The 18,109-nt window shown below is 41.4% G+C and overlaps 1 protein-coding gene across 1 annotated transcript in view; it reads left to right on the top strand.

Moving 5' to 3' along the window:
- LOC136866628 (nose resistant to fluoxetine protein 6) overlaps window positions 1–18,109 on the top strand; it is a 126,258-nt gene that overhangs the window by 28,279 nt on the left and 79,870 nt on the right. The window contains exons 5-6 of the mRNA XM_067143745.2: window positions 4,410–4,612; window positions 17,023–17,183. Coding sequence (XP_066999846.2) covers window positions 4,410–4,612; window positions 17,023–17,183 — 364 coding nt within the window. The remainder of the gene's footprint in view (window positions 1–4,409; window positions 4,613–17,022; window positions 17,184–18,109) is intronic.

Genomic DNA, 18,109 nt, shown 5'->3' with positions numbered 1-18,109 from the left:
ATCCAGCCGTTTCGACGTGATGGTGGAAAAACCATTCTGGTTTTCCTATAAACCCGCCGTGTATTCAAAGATTTTAAACGATATGCATATCGAAACCTTCCCCGGGAGGAATATACTCTAAATATGAAGTTTGGTTGAGATCTATTCAGCCGTTTCGACGTGATGGTGGAAAAACCATTCTGGTTTTCCTATAAACCCCCGTGTATTCAAAGATTTTAAAATGATATGCATATCGAAACCTTCCCCGGGAGGAGGATACTCTAAATATGAAGTTTAGTTGAGATCTATCGAGCCGTTTCGACGTGATGGTGGAAAAACCATTCTGGTTTTCCTATAAATCCCCCGTGTATTCAAAGATTTTAAAATGATATGCATATCGAAACCTTCCCCGGGAGGAGTATACTCTAAATATGAAGTTTGGTTGAGATTTATCCAGCCGTTTCGACGTTATGGTGGAAAAACCATTCTGGTTTTCCTATAAACCCCCCGTGTATTCAAAGATTTTAAAATGATATGCATATCGAAACCTTCCCCGGGAGGAGTATACTCTAAATATGAAGTTTGGTTGAGATCTATCCAGCCGTTTCGACGTGATGATGGAAAAACCATTCTGGTTTTCCTATAAACCCCCCGTGTATTCAAAGATTTTTAAAATGATATGCATATCGAAACCTTCCCCGGGATGAGTATACTCTAAATATGAAGTTTGGTTGAGATCTATCCAGCCGTTTCGACGTGATGGTGGAACAGACAAACAGACAAACAAACAGACACGAACAATTTTATTTATATAGATAAGCCTGTACTTACATATGATTCAATTATGTGCTATGCATATTCAAAAACTATATTCTCTATATCTCAAAATTTCGATAACTCGAAATAAAATTTAGCTCCCGAGGTGATTTGAGTATCGAGGTTCCACTGTATTTATTTTGTTTTACATTCTTGAACACTACCACTACCAACTGAATATAAGTGAAATGTCGCTGTTTTCATAAGAAATGAGTACGAAACATCCAAAAGCTATCTGGACACAACAAACAATCGCCGCCTTTCATTTCACAGATTGTCCGACTCGTTGGCTGAACGGTCAGCGTACTGGCCTTCGGTTCAGAGGGTCCCGAGTTCGATTCCCGGCCGGGTCGGGGATTTTAACCTTAATTGGTTAATTCCAATGGCACGGGGGCTGGGTGTATGTGTTGTCTTCATCATCATTCCATCCTCATCACGACGCGCAGGTCACATACGGGTGTCAAATAGAAAGACCTGCACCTGGCGAGCCGAACCCGTCCTGGGATATCCCGGCACTAAAAGCCATACGACATTTCACAGATTGAAGCACGCCAGTCAATTGCGTAAACATTTCCAAAAATCAAACCAAATTCCTTGGCACAACAGCCCCGAAAGAGCTTGGCCTACCAAGCGTCTCCTTCTCAGCCCGAAGGCTTGCAGATTGCGAGGTGTCGTGTGATCAGCACGAGCCAACTGCCTCCTACACCGCGGGTCCTCTGCGTTAAGTATTACACCATTTTTAATATGCTACATGCCAGAGCACCTGTTAAAATGTTACTGAATATTGAACAGAGAAAAAAAATATTTAAATAAAAACGCGCTGTGGTTTCTGTGAGACCTCGAATTGCAGATTAATAATTTTATTTCAGGCATGAGCATTTGGAAATATTTTCTGAAAGCTCTCATTGGGCCCAAGCCACGGAACCGTTCCGTGCTTCGTCTCGGTGGACCAAACGCCGGACCACGGAACTGTTCCGTTCTCTCATTTTACTACATAATCCAACATTTCCTCGAGAGATGGCAGAGTGAGTTGCATTTGTGATTTGTGTAGGGACTCTTTCTTTGCAATGTTATATGCTCTTTGGCAATATATATCGATAGTGTGCTTGGTAATATTAGTTTGAAGTGGGCTATCTCTGCCTTTGAGATTCGCTTGTAAACAAGATGGCTGCCAGTATAGAACTGATATTTACAGATATATAACCCCTTTTAGGAAGTAATGATGATTAGGAATGTAATTTTTTCAGCGAAATTAGTAGTAATATTAGTACTAGTGTGAGCAATGCTCCTGAATAACAAATAGATGTGGAAATCGAAGAGAAAGTGCAAAGCGAAAACTGGGTTACAGCTCAGCAGGCGGACTGAGTAGGCCTACGGTCCCGTGATGCTAATAAAATAAAGTGCTTTACTGTATTCCTTGTTCCGCAGTTTGTGGTATGGAAGCCTTTTGTGTTCATGTATATTTAAATCTTTAATGGTCTTGTAACTAAGAAATTTCTCATGATATGAAGCGACACTATATTTCCTCCAAAATAATCCCAGCGCCAATGCAGTTTCAATCCAACCAATATGCAGGGCTCAATGGGTTAATAACATGTTTTAAATTGCATCCCTTCAGGGAAACCCCTACTTACCTGCACATAAAAGTTCCAGTTCTTCTTTAGGATTGTAGGAGCGTTAGGTATTGCAGAAAGTATTCCTGTCGTAGACGGTTGATTCGACCGCAATGTCAATAAATTTAGAAACGAGATTAGAGGTTCACTGAGTCTTCAACAGAAATTAGTTACGTATTTATTCTTGGGATAAAAGTGGCTGAGTAAATAGACGACCACTCAGTTCTTCTTCTTCTTCTTCTTCTTCTTCTTCTTCTTCTTCTACTACTTTATCTGTTTACCCTCCACGGTCGGTTTTTTCCTCGGACTCAGCGAGGGATCCCACCTCTACCGCCTCAAGGGCAGTGTCCTGGAGCGTGAGGCATTTGGTTGGAGAAATGAAATTAGGGAGGAAGACCAGTACCTCACCCAGGTGGCCTCGCCTGCTGTGCTAAACAGGGGCCTTGTGGGGGATTGAAAGATTGGAAAGGATGGGCAAGGAACGGGGAAGGAACGGCGGTGGCCGTAAGCTGGGTACCATCGCGGCATTTTCCTGGAGAAGAAGTGGAAAACGACGGAAAACCACTTCTAGAATAGCTGAAGAGGGAACAGATTCCCCCTCCCCCTCCCTCCACCTCTACTCAATTGACCTCCTGAGGTGGACTAGAACCCGTTCCAGCCTCTCGAGAGGCGGAAGAAGACAGCCCCTTGCATTATGTAAGGCTTGGCTTTAATTTCCCCCTCTCCAAAAGGAGACTTGGCACCAGGGACTGCTGGCTGCTGGGCAAAGGGACGAACCTGTGGCCCAGAGCCCAGATGCTAGCAGACCCGAGCCGCACCAGGCAGTGACAAGAAGGACTGATCCCCTTAATAACAGAAAATGGCAAGGAAATGGTTATGTTTGCATGACACATAATCCTAACTAACACAACCTCTGGTCTATCTCCAGCCCACATCCTTGCATGTGCTATCAAAAGAAGTCAGGTTTTACATGTAGGCTGTTTCTTCTTTCTGCCTATGTGGTTTTTCCCTGACCCTTCAATACCATACTTCAACACCATATACCTAACACAATCTCGCCTGGTAACGTGTCTGACATGGAAACAGGCAGATACTCCTTGTATCACTTCCCACTCTACCCAGCTATCTCTTTTCTACTTAGAAATTAATAGCATGTCGGAGGCCATGTAGATTGAGTCGATGGTCACGGCGGGGGAGCGGGCTATGGGGGGCCCCCGTAAAAAAAAAAACCGTTCCAGCCCTCGTACCACTTTTCAAATTTCGCACCCGGGCCTCCCGGGGTGGCAGCCAATCACACTAACCACTACACCACAGAGGCGGACCATTTATTTATTTGTTTATCTTTAATAGTGGTCAAGTTAGACGCAATGGTCCTCTGTACAGTAAAAACCGTCGAGGAACTCCATAGCCAGTAAGAATATGGTTTTGATGTTCTTTGGGAGTATATCCCTCTACTGCATGAATTATTTTTCGTTTTCGTTTGGTGAAGAAAATTTCAAGCTTTAATGTTCAACATACGTTCAGTGTTTTAGATGTACCAGCAATTCTTAATGGGGCTAATATCTTAACATTCGTATGTGATGTGGATTGCAATAATGGGATATTTATATATACGATTTTTGCCATGGGTACGTATTGCAAGGCGCAAGTACAACTTGTACGACCGTAGGTCGGTAATATCTATGAGGTTGAACCAGAGGTATTCCTGAAGCCTGTGGTAATGTGATGGGTAGGGTCCACGTAAAATAAACGGTGGTTGGTATGCGTGGATGTTGACGGGGTGGAAGGAGTACCTTTGGTTGTAGGGCTGTTTTGTCTTATGTTATGTAAAAAAAACAAGGCATCACTGGTATACGTCTTTAATTGACTGTACAGTTGAAGGTCTGCCGTAAAACTAACTCTGTCTACAATATTTATACAGGTGGAAAGTTATTTGTTGCCTAACGGCAACAGTATGCGGTAGAGGAATATGAGTGAAACATTAAATCTGTTACTTTCCAGAATCTCGCAAGAATCTACTGCTAGCCTTCTCATTTCGAACCAACGGAAAGAAACTATTCGCCATGTCCAGCAGCTCTGGTGGTGACACTCTTCCCTGCCTACATGGAATAAGGTTCATAACTATTGCCTGGGTGGTGCTGGGTCATCGCTACTTGGCCGGCTTGACGGTACCGTCTTCCAATTTGAGGTCATACGTACAGGACGTAAGTACCCCGAGCAGTAATTATTATTATTCTTAAAAAATTAAGGTCCCAGAAGGAATCGATAACTTAATTTCATCGATTGCAAATGTTAAATATATTTAACCTCTTTAGACCTCTCCAATTTTGTAATTACCAGCGTTTCCCCCCGGTCTAGCAGTGGGCTCATCAGTTGGATTGCTACAACTTTTCAAGATGCTGCCGGCTAGTGCGCCATTGAGACCCCAGTATAATGCAGCGAAGGTGCGCTAGGGGAAGTATGTGCCTCTAGTTGTATAAATGCCTGCCTTTGGCCTTTGTTCATGTTTCGTTATTCCCATTCATAAAGCGCGTTGGAACTTGTTCATTGGCTTGATGACTTTTGTCTTCCTGCTCCTCCAAAATCTCTTCATGAACTCACTGTGTTGCCTCTTTCGTTCTTCTGACTACTTTGTACCAGTCCTGCTGCTAGCTTTCTCCATAAATGTGTCCAAAAAATATCAAACGCCTCCTCCGTACAGTATTGATGAAATGATCTGTGTGACTTCATTATTATTATTATTATTATTATTATTATTATTATTATTATTATTATTATTATTATTATTATTATCATTATTATTATTATTATGCCTTTATTCGTAGTGGCGAAGTGAATAATCATAGTCCACTCTTACACATAACCACACTTCTTTAACAGTGTATACCTACATACAACCTCTGACAATAAAGTTCAGTGAATGAAGTCAGAACGGTCGATCCGGCAACACCGGCAACACGCAACGCTGCACCTGCGTAGCAGCAGGTTTTGACCACCTGTTCCCAAAGTTGTTCAGTTGAACATCGTGTGTGTGCCGTGTAAGAACTGTTTGAGACAGTGCGTGTTTAGTGCGTTGGTTCTGAACTGCGAACAGGAACATGAACGTCCAAAGGATTAATGAACAGTTTTGTTTTAAGCTTTGCAAGACACCGAAAGAAACGCATGCGATGCTGGTACGTGTTTATGAAGATCAAGCACTGTCCTTGAAGTGTGTGTACGAGTGGTTCGCCTATTTTCGAGGAGGTCGGGAAAGGGTTTCTGACAATCCCCGTAGCGGAAGATCGGCGACCGCCGTCAGTGACGAAAACATTGAGAAGGTGAGGACATTAATCACGATTAACTGTGCGCATGGTAGCGGATGAACTGCAGATTAACCGTGAATCTGTGCGACAAATCGTTACCCAGAAGTGCCACATTACTTGACTGACGATCAGAAGCTGGCACGTTTAGAGGCTTTACAGGATTTTGTCGAAACGGCGGATGCGACACCAAATTTCTTGAACTATATCGTCATTGTGGATGAAACCTGGTGTCTCAGGTAAATGAAATGAAATGACGTATGGTTTTTAGTGCCGGGAAATCCCAGGACGGGTTCGGCTCGCCAGTTGCAGGTCTTTCTATTTGACACCCGTAAGTGACCTGCGCGTCTTGATGAGGATGGAATGATGATGAAGACAACACATACACCCAGCCCCCGTCCCATTGGAATTAACCAATTAAGGTTAGAATCCCCGACCCGGCCGGGAATCGAACCCGGGACCCTCTGAACCGAAGGCCAGTACGCTGACCGTTCAGCCAACGGGTGTCTCAGGTACGATACTGAAACGAAACGGCAAAGCATGGAGTAGCGTTCTCCGGGATCCCCTCGTCGGAAAAATTTCAGAGCCGAAAAGTCACGCATCAAAACGATGCTCATCACCTTTTTCGATAGTCAAGGCATTATCCACAAGGAATTTCTACCTGAAGGAACGACGCTGAATTCGGCACGGTACATTGAAATTTTGACCCGTTTTATGAAACGTCTACGCAAGGTACGACCCAGTACGCACTACAAGGTTCATGGTTTTTCCATGACAACTCTCGCCCACACGCAGGCAATATCGTCAAACTGTTCATGGCAGAAAAGGGGGGGTGCAACTTGAACATCCCCCATACTCGCCAGATCTCAATCCTCCAGACTTTTCCTATTCCCACGACTCAAACTCGCTTTGAAAGGAAAGAGATTTGACGATATTCCTGACATCCAACGAAACGTGACGAGCCTTTTGAACACCATGCCAAAGGAAGCCTTCTTGCAAAGTATCCAGGACATGTATCGCCGATCTCGGCCAGCAGGATTATATCCATGGCAACCGCAGTGGTCCCGTCCTCGTTCCCATGGCTATCTTACCCCTACTCCCTTCTCACCACCCAGGCAGGCAGTAAACGGACCTCCCTCTAAGAACCGTCAGAATGCGACTTTAGTTGTTTAACCCACGGGGCTATAAATCGAGTCCCTTCTACGGTCCTTTTCGCTGAAAAATATATGTATTACCGGAAACGAAGGAGGCAAGCACGTAGACTGCAAAGGCTCCGCACCTTAACACACCTTTCACTCAATTAGCCCGGTCGATTCTCCAGGCCACCCTTTGAACAGACTAAAGCTGAAGAGAGGGTATATGCCAGGGGAAGACGCGGGTTAAAGGGGCTGCGCTTACGGTGTTGTAACATGGTAGGAGAGAGGCAAGGGGCGCGCGTTTCATGCCACCTGTCAGCACAAGTTACGGCAATGGTGTACCCAATGCGGAGCCGCCATACTTATTCAGTAGATGTCTTGAGCACGTGAGTGCCGTTACGTTACTATCATATTGCGTTTAAAACAGTAGTGGCTGTATGGGACTGCTCAAGTTGTTGTTGTTGTTGTTGTTGTTGTTGTTGTTTTTTGAGTCATCTGTCCGTACAATCCATGTGACCCTATCTTGTGCTAACCTTTTCATTTCTACGTAACTACTGCATCCTACATCTGCCCTAGTCTGCTTGTCACACTCATACCTTGGCCTACCCCTCCCGTTCTTCCCGCCTGCACTTCCTTCAAAAACCAACTGAACAAGTCCTGGGTGCTTTAAGATGTGTCTTATCATTCTATCTCTTCTTCTCGTCAAATTTAGCCAAATCGATCTCCTTTCACTAATTCGATTCAGTATCTCTTCATTCGTGATTCGATCTATCCATCTGACCTTCATCATTCTTCTGTAACACCACACTACTCCACCATTACGAATACGTTAATGCATTAATTCTTTCAAATGTGCTCAAGTTACAATCGGTAAACTGTGTTGTATTGTCATGCTGCAGTACAATTCCAATCACGCACCGGTTTATTTGGCAGTGAGGTTACTTCCGCTTTATTGATTTTATTTATTTATTTATTTATTTATTTATTTATTTATTTATTTATTTATTTATTTATTTATTTATTTATTTATTTATTTATGGTAGACTAACGTCACGCTAACATATTTCTCGGAGAAAATGGGATGGGAAAGAATTAGAAAGGCTGGACTCAGTGGCTCACACGGTTGAGGCGCTAGCCTTCTGGCCCCAACTTGGCAGGTTCGATCCTGCCAACCCACGCTTCCAAGTTGTCAGCACCCGCGGCCCCATTTAGTCGCCTCTTACGACAGGCAGGGGGTACCGTGGATGTATTCTTCTTCTGCGTCCCCCACCCACAGGGGGTCACAACCTCCAAACTCGAGTACATGCAATAATTTGGTTTATAGTAAAGCATACGTTTTAAAATGCTGATTCCCATCACGCTTTATCCAGTGGCATAGTGATTGTATTAAAATAATTTTGGCGTGTTTAAAATCAGCTGTAACTGAGCTTCGTCAATTACTTTTGTCGGCTTTAGGTAAGCGTGGTAATAATTTTGTTCCTTTGTACACACCTATTTACATTAGGAATACCTGAAGCAGCAAGAATATTACGCTAGTTTTTCTATGTAAGAAATTGCCTCTAAACAGGACCTGATGTCGCTGGTTTCTTCATATTTCTTAAGGGTTCTTTCAATCCTGTCATCTTTTTTCACATATTTCGTCTTCCTCCTCTTACCTTGAAGATTGAGCTTCAGTTTCAGGTAAATGCAGTTTGTCGCTTGAGCTTCCTTCTTTAAACAAATCACCAAATCGTCTAATCGGGGATGTGGATTTCGAACTAAAGAGTTGATCTTGTGATGCCCCGCTACAGCCTTTGTTGTTCGATGTCGCTTTTTGTAACAGCTCCACATAGTGATTGGTATCTCGCTGTTTTCAAGCCATACGTCTAAAAATTAATCGAAGAAAGTAAGTTTTTCTGTAGAAGGAGCCTGAGAATGTATCACCAGCCATCCCTCATTGACTTCATCTGGCTTCAGAAATGCCAGAGCAGCACACATTCGGACGTGGAGACGTATATCTTCGTTCTCCTTGTAGTCACTCGTCCTTTACTTTTCTCCATAGACATTGCTCATATGAAAATAATAGCCACTTAACTCTGCTGACGTAAATACTTCTCGTAGGGCTGATATCGTAGCTGCTTCGAAGTCAATAGTGATTTTCTTAGGATTCCATTGACAGAAACGCCTTGCTTTCATCACTCCGGCCTCCAAGGTCTGCGTGAATGGTGTATATCTGGGTGAACTGTTTGTTGCAACTCTTGAACGTGTCATCCATAAAAGATTGCGCACAATTCTTCAGACTTTCTCTTTTTCGGCACTAAAAGAAACGGGCTGCCATTATGCATCCTTAACGCCTCTTCATTAAGAATTATCTGAGCACTTGTTTTTGGCTCTACTTGAAGTCCGTGCGCATGATTTCGTTGCCGACGCATTGTTCTTTTTTTTTTTAAGTTTCTTGAGCTGGCATACCATTGACAAAGTCGTAGGCTCTGTTATGCAGATCACCCAACTCCTGCACGTAAATTTGTGATAGTGGAGACTTTCTCTCTTCTTTGCCTCTTGAACCTGCTTTTTCACTGTGAAGGCCGCTTCTTAAGGTGGTCCACACTGATGAATGACGGAATGAAGTATTTCTTCGCCTCTTGTCCTCAGCCGTACTTTACACTTCTTGTTCTCCTTCAGACACACCCAGACGACGATAACCAGGTTGACTCTCCCTATGCTTTCTGTACATATAACCTTTGTAAAGTGCACAAGGATTTCCCTGATTACCAACTGTCAACTCCATTACAGCACACAGTAGTAAATACAATACTCATACCAGGAAGTTTTCGGTATAGAACGGTGTTTGTGGCTGAAGGTATCAATCTCTAAAAAATGCCCGCGAGAGAAAAATGTTGATCTGCAAAGAGCGAGCAGGTGCTTAGGCAGGTTATCGGAGATACTCCGAGATTAAGTTAATGAGGGCTACCCCTGCTGCAGTGACCGCAAATATCCTGAGACAACTGGGGAATATATGTGAGTGGACACAAGTTTATTTCAGTGACGGCAAATGTCCGGCGACTGCAAATGTTCGTGACCGCAATTGTCCGGCAACCCAAGAATAGACTCCAGCATTATTGCTATGTGGTATTTTAATGCAACGCTCAACCCACTGTAAATTGAAGTATTAAGGCATCTAAATTATTTAAGGTATGAGTGAATTTGTATATGAACGTGCTGTATTTACAGTGTTAAGGTAAATAGTAATTGGACCGCTCAATATACTAAAAGTCATAGTGTAAAATTTTGAAATACTTAAGGTACCTGTGAATTTGAATATGACGGTGCTGTAATGTTAAGCTAGTAGTAAGCTCAACCTATAGTATTGTAAGGCTAAGCACTGGAAATAATTAAGTTGTGTGTTAATTTGCATATGATGGTGCTGGATTTAGAATGTTAAACTAGTAGTATTTCTTATAATATTTTCTTTCCATATAATTGCTTATTGTACTCTTGTTGTTGTGGGTAATTATGTTTTAACTTTACTTCATTATCACACTACTGTAAGTGACCATTACCACCGGGATATTTTCCAATTGCGATGCATTTGTTAATAATAATAATAATTTCCTCGGGTTGGTCTTCATTTGTCTCGAAGCGGTTAGTCAGGTCATTTATATAGCCTACTGATGTGTGAGGCTCAAAGGCGATGATGTCTGTTCGTCCGTTGCTCCCGTTGGTGTAGAGACCATGTACCTCCTCATAGATTTCCGTATCGTGATCTCTATATTATACATTGCAATTTGATTTTTTTTTAAATATGATCCATCCAATGAGCTTTTGTTGCAAGACACCACATTGCTAATATTACACAGATTTTGTCGTGACTAAATACCCCGTAAGTTCTTGGCTGGGAGATGGTCACTCTAGGTCAGAGGTGCTCACCTTGGGCATTCCGTCCCGCGGGCGCCCAGCACTGTAAGCCTGGCAGGCGATGAGCGCAGCGTATGCTATTCAACCACAGTGATGTTGTGGTTACGTCACAGGCCGTGAAGGTAGGACGAAGTTCTCCCGGTCACTCTTGATCACTGCTGTGATGCCCGAGTTTGAAATGGAGGTAGAAAATAGTGAAAGAAAGAGGGCAGAAATCCACGTCATTTTCAATGTACGTTGTAAGAAATAAGATATTTACGTTCGTTGCACTTAATTTATTTTGACCGGATACAATAAAGAGTTAGGCCTACAACCTAAAATATTTTTATAATGTACGTAATAAATTACAATTTTCACTATTACCTTTCAAGAGGTGCTTTAGAAACGCTTCTAGTATAATACGGAGTTAAGGATGATAAGCTGTAGCTTGTGGTTGTTTGGGCTTAAATTATCTGATAAACTTACCAACAATCCAATAGAAACGCTTATAGTATAATATGGAGTTAAGGATGATAAGCTGTAGCTTGTGGTTGTTTGGGCTTAAATTATCAGATAAACTTACCAACAATCCAATCATGCTTACCGGGAATAGCATCAGTTAGGTTATTTATTTGAAGGCATACCGTATTATATATCTATATATATAAAATAAGAGTTTTGTCTGTACATTGCTCAGAATTTGAAAATAATGGTATTTCTGTATCGGTCATGTCCATAGTAACAAGAAAATGCACTTTTTACTTTTCCGTAATTTCTGCCTGTCTGTCTGTCTGTCTGTCTGTCTGTCTGTCTGTCTGTCTGTCTGTCTGTCTGTCTGTCTGTCTGTCTGTCTGTCTGTATGTATGTATGTACACGCATCACGAGAAAACGGTTGAAGAGAATTTAATGAAAATCGTTATGTGAAGTCAGGGGATGAGCCTCTACAATCTAGGCTATAGATCATTTTACTCACGCTGAGTGAAATGGTAGTTTAGGGGAAGGTCTAAAATTGAATTCTCAACTATTTATGTTATTAGTGGTCTAATGAAAATCGGTATGTGAAGTCGGGGGATGAGCCTCTACAATCTAGGCTATAAATCATTTTACTCACGCTGAGTGAAATGGTAGTTTAGGGGAAGGCCTAAAATTGAATTCTCAACTATGTATGTTATTAGTGGTCGTATTTTAAAGAAAATGGGTATGAAAAGTTGGGGAATAAGTTGCTAAAATCTAGGCTATCAATAATTGTATTCACGCTGAGAAAAATGGTAGTTTAGGGGAAGGCCTAAAACTTAATTCTCAAATATTGTTGTTATTAGTAGTCCTATCTTGATGAAAATAGGTATGCAAAGTCAGGAAATAAGTCGCTATAGTCTAGGCTATAAATTATTTTATTCACGCGAAGTGAAATGGCAGTTTAGGGGAAGGCCTAAAATGTAATTCTCAAATATTTCTTATTAGAGGTGTAATCGATGAATGCTACATAACTAAGGTTATATAGTATTAAATTTCCTATTATTCACGTCTTATACATTGTTACCGTACTGGCTATGATCACAAACATATTCATGAATTTGGATTTTTGTTACTAAGTCCATATCAGCGCCGAGTCACGACAAAATGGGTAAACAGTATTTAATGAAAATCGCTATATAAGTCGGAGAATAAGAAACTACAGTTTACGGTATAAAATATTTTACAAATCACAGAGTTGAAAGAAAACTAAATGTGTAGGCCTACAATATAGAAAGCTCATAACATTGATCAACAATAACATTACATTGACCATTGTTTGTCGTGATGTGCTTTGTATCTTCTGTTGCCCCTCATCTCCGGTAGATAGGACTACTGCTGCGTACAGAGTATTTTTTATTTGATTTACGTCGCTCCGACATAGATAGGTTTTATGGCGACGATGGGATAGGAAAGGGCTAGGAGTGCCTTAGGTCTTAATTAAGGTACAGGCCCAGCATTTGATTGGTGTGAAAGTGGGAAACCACGGAATACCATCTTCAGCGCTGCCGACAATGGGGTTCGAATCCACTATCTCTCGGATGCAAGCTCACGCGCACCGCTAACCACACGGTCAACTCGCCCAGTCGTACAGAGTGTAACAGCCTGCCTGAATATTGATGGGAAGTAGCTGGGGAGTTAGATAACTTTCTTCTTTAGCATGCAATTCCCCTGGTTTATAAATTTTCTGATACTACTGGTACGTAACACACTGGATCATCATAGCATTCGGGCTATTCAATCCCTACTCTGAGGCACTGATTGGAATGAACAGTGTGCATATTTAGCGGAATAATGGCAGATGAGTGTTCATGGCAATCTGCGGCCTGGTCATCCCAGGTCTGGAACTTCGGGCTATTTGATTGGCACCGCAATCTAACCGCAGCACTGTTCGTTAAAAGTGATAAAACGTGCGGCTTTCCATTTGATCCAGTATTTTATATGATAGCATTGCTTTTAATCGCTACATTCATACTTACGTTTTTCTAATGACGTATGTTGATTTCAGTTAAGAAAACCACAAAGTCAGTCTTTCTGAGAATACCGTAGCGAAGCACGGGTACATCAGCTAGTCTGTTATATATTTACATTGTTGTTGTACTTTAATCTTGGGTAGTAAATATCTATGTCCTCACTCGTGATGAAACTCCCTCCCGCCATTTAGAGGCCAGCTATTATCATCGGATGCCTGTTAAATTTTAAACACTATTTTCAGAAATTCAGTGAACAGAGAAAGTCACACAACACTAAACAAAATCAAGCAGTAAACTTGATGAATTGTGTAATTATATTACGTCTTTGCTTAATGAATAACAGGAACTTTACTTTCTTTTGTAATGGAAATACTGTCGTGTCCATCCAAGGCATTGTAAATCATAGCTTGTACGCTTAAAACCTGTACCTTTGTAGATAGTGGCAAACAAATTATAACGTGTCAGTTTTCTTTGAATAAATATAAGATAAGAAAACAGAATTTTTATCCCTCTCCAGCGGGAGATCTGACTTTGTCAGATGTCAATTGGGAAGGAAATGCGAACGACAGGAAGCATGACCAAGAAATGGCAAACAAGTTAATATGGGAAGGACAGCTGATTCAGAAAGTGATGGAGCCAACCAGAGGGAAAAATATCCTGGATGTGGTGCTGATAAAACCAGATGTGCTCTATAGAGAAACTGAAGTAATAGATGGTATTAGTGATCATGAAGCTGTTTTTGTGGTAGTTAAAAATAAATGCGATAGAAAGGAAGGTCTTAAAAGTAGGACTATTAGGCAGTACCATATGGCTGATAAAGCAGGCACGAGGCAGTTTCTAAAAAGTAACTATGATCGGTGGAAAACGGTAAATAAAAATGTAAACAGACTCTGGGATGGATTTAAAGAAATTGTTGAGGAAAAGAAGGGCTGCTCGACTAAGTGGTATGTTCCGAGCTGTCAGCGGAGAGATGGCGTGGAATGACATTAGTAGACGAATAAGTTAGAATGGCGTTTATAAAAGTAGGAAAGATCACAATATGAAGATAAAGTTGGAATTCAAGAGGACAAACTGGGGCAAATATTCATTTATAGGAAGGAGAGTTAGGGATTGGAAGAACATACCAAGGGAGATGTTCAATAAATTTCCAGTTTCTTTGAAATCATTTAGGAAAAGGCTAGGAAAGCAACAGATAGGGAATCTGCCACCTGGGCGACTGCCCTAAATGCAGATCAGTATTGATTGATTGATTGATAGATTGATTAATGGATTGATGCGAAAGCAGGTTTGTACCTTTAAGGGTGGTAAGGAATGGTAAAGACCCACCTTATTATAATAGAGAAATAAAGAGATTAAGAAGGAGGTGCAGACTGGAAAGAAATAGAGTTAGAAATGGCTGTGGAAGTAAGGAGAAATTGAAGGAACTTACTAGAAAATTGAATCTAGCAAAGAAGGCAGCTAAGGATAACATGATGGCAAGCATAATTGGCAGTCATACAAATTTTAGTGAAAAATGGAAGGGTATGTATAGGTATTTTAAGGCAGAAACAGGTTCCAAGAAGGACATTCCAGGAATAATTAATGAACAGGGGGAGTGTGTATGTGAGGATCTTCAAAAGGCAGAAGTATTCAGTCAGCAGTATGTAAAGATTGTTGGTTACAAGGATAATGTCGAGATAGGGGAGGAGACTAAGGCCAAAGAAGTAATAAAATTTACATATGATAACAATGACATTTACAGTAAGATACAAAAGTTGAAAGTTGTAGCGGCTGGAATTGATCAGATTTCTGGGGATATACTAAAGACAATGTGCTGGGATTTAGTACCATGTCTGAAGTACTTATTTGATTATTGTTTGGTCGGAGGAGCTATACCAGATGAATGGAGAGTTGCTATTGTAGCCCTTGTGTATAAAGGAAAGGGTGATAGACATAAAGCTGAAAATTACAGGCCAGTAAGTTTGACATGCATTGTATGTAAGCTTTGGGAAGGCATTCTTTCTGATTATATTACACATGTTTGTGAATTTAATAACTGGTTCGAAAGAAGGCAGTTCGGTTTTAGGAAAGGTTATTCCACTGAAGCTCAACTTGTAGGATTCCAGCAAGATATAGCAGATATCTTGGATTCTGGAGGTCAAATGGACTGTATCGCAATTGACCTGTCTAAAGCATTTGATAGGGTGGATCATGGGAGACTACTGGCAAAAATGAGTGCAATTGGACTAGACAAAAGAGTGACCGAATGGGTTGCTATATTTCTAGAAAATAGATCTCAGAGAATTAGAGTAGGTGAACCTTTATCTGACCCTGTAATAATTAAGAGGGGAATTCCTCAAGGCAGTATTATCGGACCTTTATGTTTTCTTATATATATAAATGATATATGTAAAGGAGTGGAATCGGAGGTAAGGCTTTTTGCGGATGATGTTATTCTCTATAGAGGGATAAATAAGTTATAAGATTGTGAGCAATTGCAACGTGACCTCGAAAATGTTGTGAGATGGACAGCAGGCAATGGTATGTTGATAAACGGGGTTAAAAGTCAGGTTGTGAGTTTCACAAATAGGAAAAGTCCTCTCAGTTTTAATTACTGCGTTGATAGGGTGAAAGTTCCTTTTGGGGATCATTATAGGTATCTGGGTGTTAATATACGGAAAGATCTTCATTGGGGTAATCACATAAATGGGATTGTAAATAAAGGGTAGAGATCTCTGCACATGGTTATGAGGGTGTTTAGGGGTTGTAGTAAGGATGTAAAGTAGAGGGCATATAAGTCTCTGGTAAGACCCCAACTAGAGTATGGTTCCAGTGTATGGGACCCCCACCAGGATTACCTGATTCAAGAACTGGAAAAAATCCAAAGAAAAGCAGCTCGATTTGTTCTGGGTGATTTCCGACAAAAGAGTAGCGTTACAAAAATGTTGCAAAGTTTAGGTTGGGAAGAATTGAGAGAAAGAAGAAGAGCTGATCGACTAAGTGGTATGTTCCGAGCTGTCAGCGGAGAGATGGCGTGGATTGACATTAGTAGACGAATAAGTTTGAGTGGCGTTTATAAAAGTAGGGAAGATCACAATATGAAGATAAAGTTGGAATTCAAGAGGAAGGGGAGTTAGGGATTGGAATAACTTACCAAGGGAGACGTCCAATAAATTTCCAATTTCTTTGAAATCATTTAGGAAAAGGCTAGGAAAACAACAGATAGCAATCTGCCACCTGGGTGACTGCCCTAAATGCAGATCAGTATTCATTCATTCATTCAAATTTATTTGACATATGGAAAAGAAAATTCTTGAAAATACTGTTCAAATAGTTATGAATAGAGTTTCTGTGGGAAAATCCATACAATTTTAGGAAAAATAAATAAAATAGAACAGTGTTTCCAAACGGAATATGAAGGAGTTACTTAGGAAATTCACAGAAATCATGAAAGTTAGTGATTCCATTTGGAATCTTAGGCCTGGAGAGGGTCATATTGAGCTCAGTAAAAATCAATCCGGAATATCTTGAAAGGGGTCCGTTTTCTTTGCCACTATAGCACTTTATTTTATATACTGCACCTCCATCAGCATTTCGCTTAGTAGTGGAGGAGAGCTTCGTAAAACAATCGAAAGTCAATGCTCTCTCGCTTCACTCTGACGTATGCTTGGTACGTAAGCTGCCCGCATTTACGTCACGCCAGCCCGACCGCACTGGGCTAGCCTCAACGGGCGCCCAGCTGAGCACCTCTGCTCTAGTTGAAGCTGACAGTACAGCCAATCTTCTTGTCTTTATACGAGTACAGGGTTGGAATTTTAATTTTAGATCGTTCTTGTTTCAGTCCCTCCCCGACTGGAAATATTTGATTATTTCAAATTCCCAGCTTGCTGTGGACACATTCTTCATGATGGGTGGTCTCCTGTTAGTCTACGTATTTTTGAAGCAAGTGCACAAGACTAATTCGTTCAACATAGTTCAGTATTACGTGCACAGATATGTCAGGTAAGTGCTCCCTCTTCAGTTAATCTACTTACTTTTCCTTGTTTTTAGCACTAGATTTCCGTGGCGATGGGATAGAAGAGTACTAGGACTGTGAAGGAAGACGTTTCTTGATTTGATGCCATATCCTCATCGGATGTCGGCTGTCGTCAGGACGATTTAGTATTTATTCTCTGCAATTCAGAACAATGTGGAAGTGCTGATTCCATATCAGTCACGTATGTTTTTAAACCATGATATTCGTCTTCATCTGTTGTCTCTTCTTCCTTCATTTTTACGTTTTATCGTAATTTGTATTTGTTGTTCCACTCAGTCAATCAATCTTCAACCGGGCGAGTTGGCCGTGCGCGTAGAGGCGCGCGGCTGTGAGCTTGCATCCGGGAGATAGTAGGTTCGAATCCCACTATCGGCAGCCCTGAAGATGGTTTTCCGTGGTTTCCCATTTTCACACCAGGCAAATGCTGGGGCTGTACCTTAATTAAGGCCACGTCCGCTTCCTTCCAACTCCTAGGCCTTTCCTATCCCATCGTCGCCATAAGACCTTTCTGTGTTGGTGCGTCCTAAGGCCCCTAGCAAAAAAATCAGTCTTCAATGATCTACATTTAGGGCTTCCGTCCAGGTGGCAGATTCCCTGCCAATTGCTTACCTAGCACTTTCTTATACGTTTTCAAATAACTTGGAAATTCATCGACCATTTCCCTTGATAAAGCTACTTGATAAATTATTCCACTTCCTTATTCCTCGTCCTACAAAAGAATATTTGCCCCAAGTTGTCCTCTTGAATTCCAAATTTATCTTCACCTTATGGCCTTTCATTCAGGCTTATTCGTCTACTAATGTCATTCCACTTCATCTCTCCTCTGGCAGCTCGGAACACATCACTTAGTCTAGCATCCCGTCTCCTTACTACCAAGTCTTCCCTGCCCAAA

The sequence above is a fragment of the Anabrus simplex genome, chromosome 3 (assembly GCF_040414725.1).
Source record: "Anabrus simplex isolate iqAnaSimp1 chromosome 3, ASM4041472v1, whole genome shotgun sequence".
In the NCBI taxonomy this organism is placed as follows: domain Eukaryota; kingdom Metazoa; phylum Arthropoda; class Insecta; order Orthoptera; family Tettigoniidae; genus Anabrus; species Anabrus simplex.
Note: the sequence above shows the minus strand (reverse complement) of the source record. Positions and strands in the feature narration are given on the sequence as shown.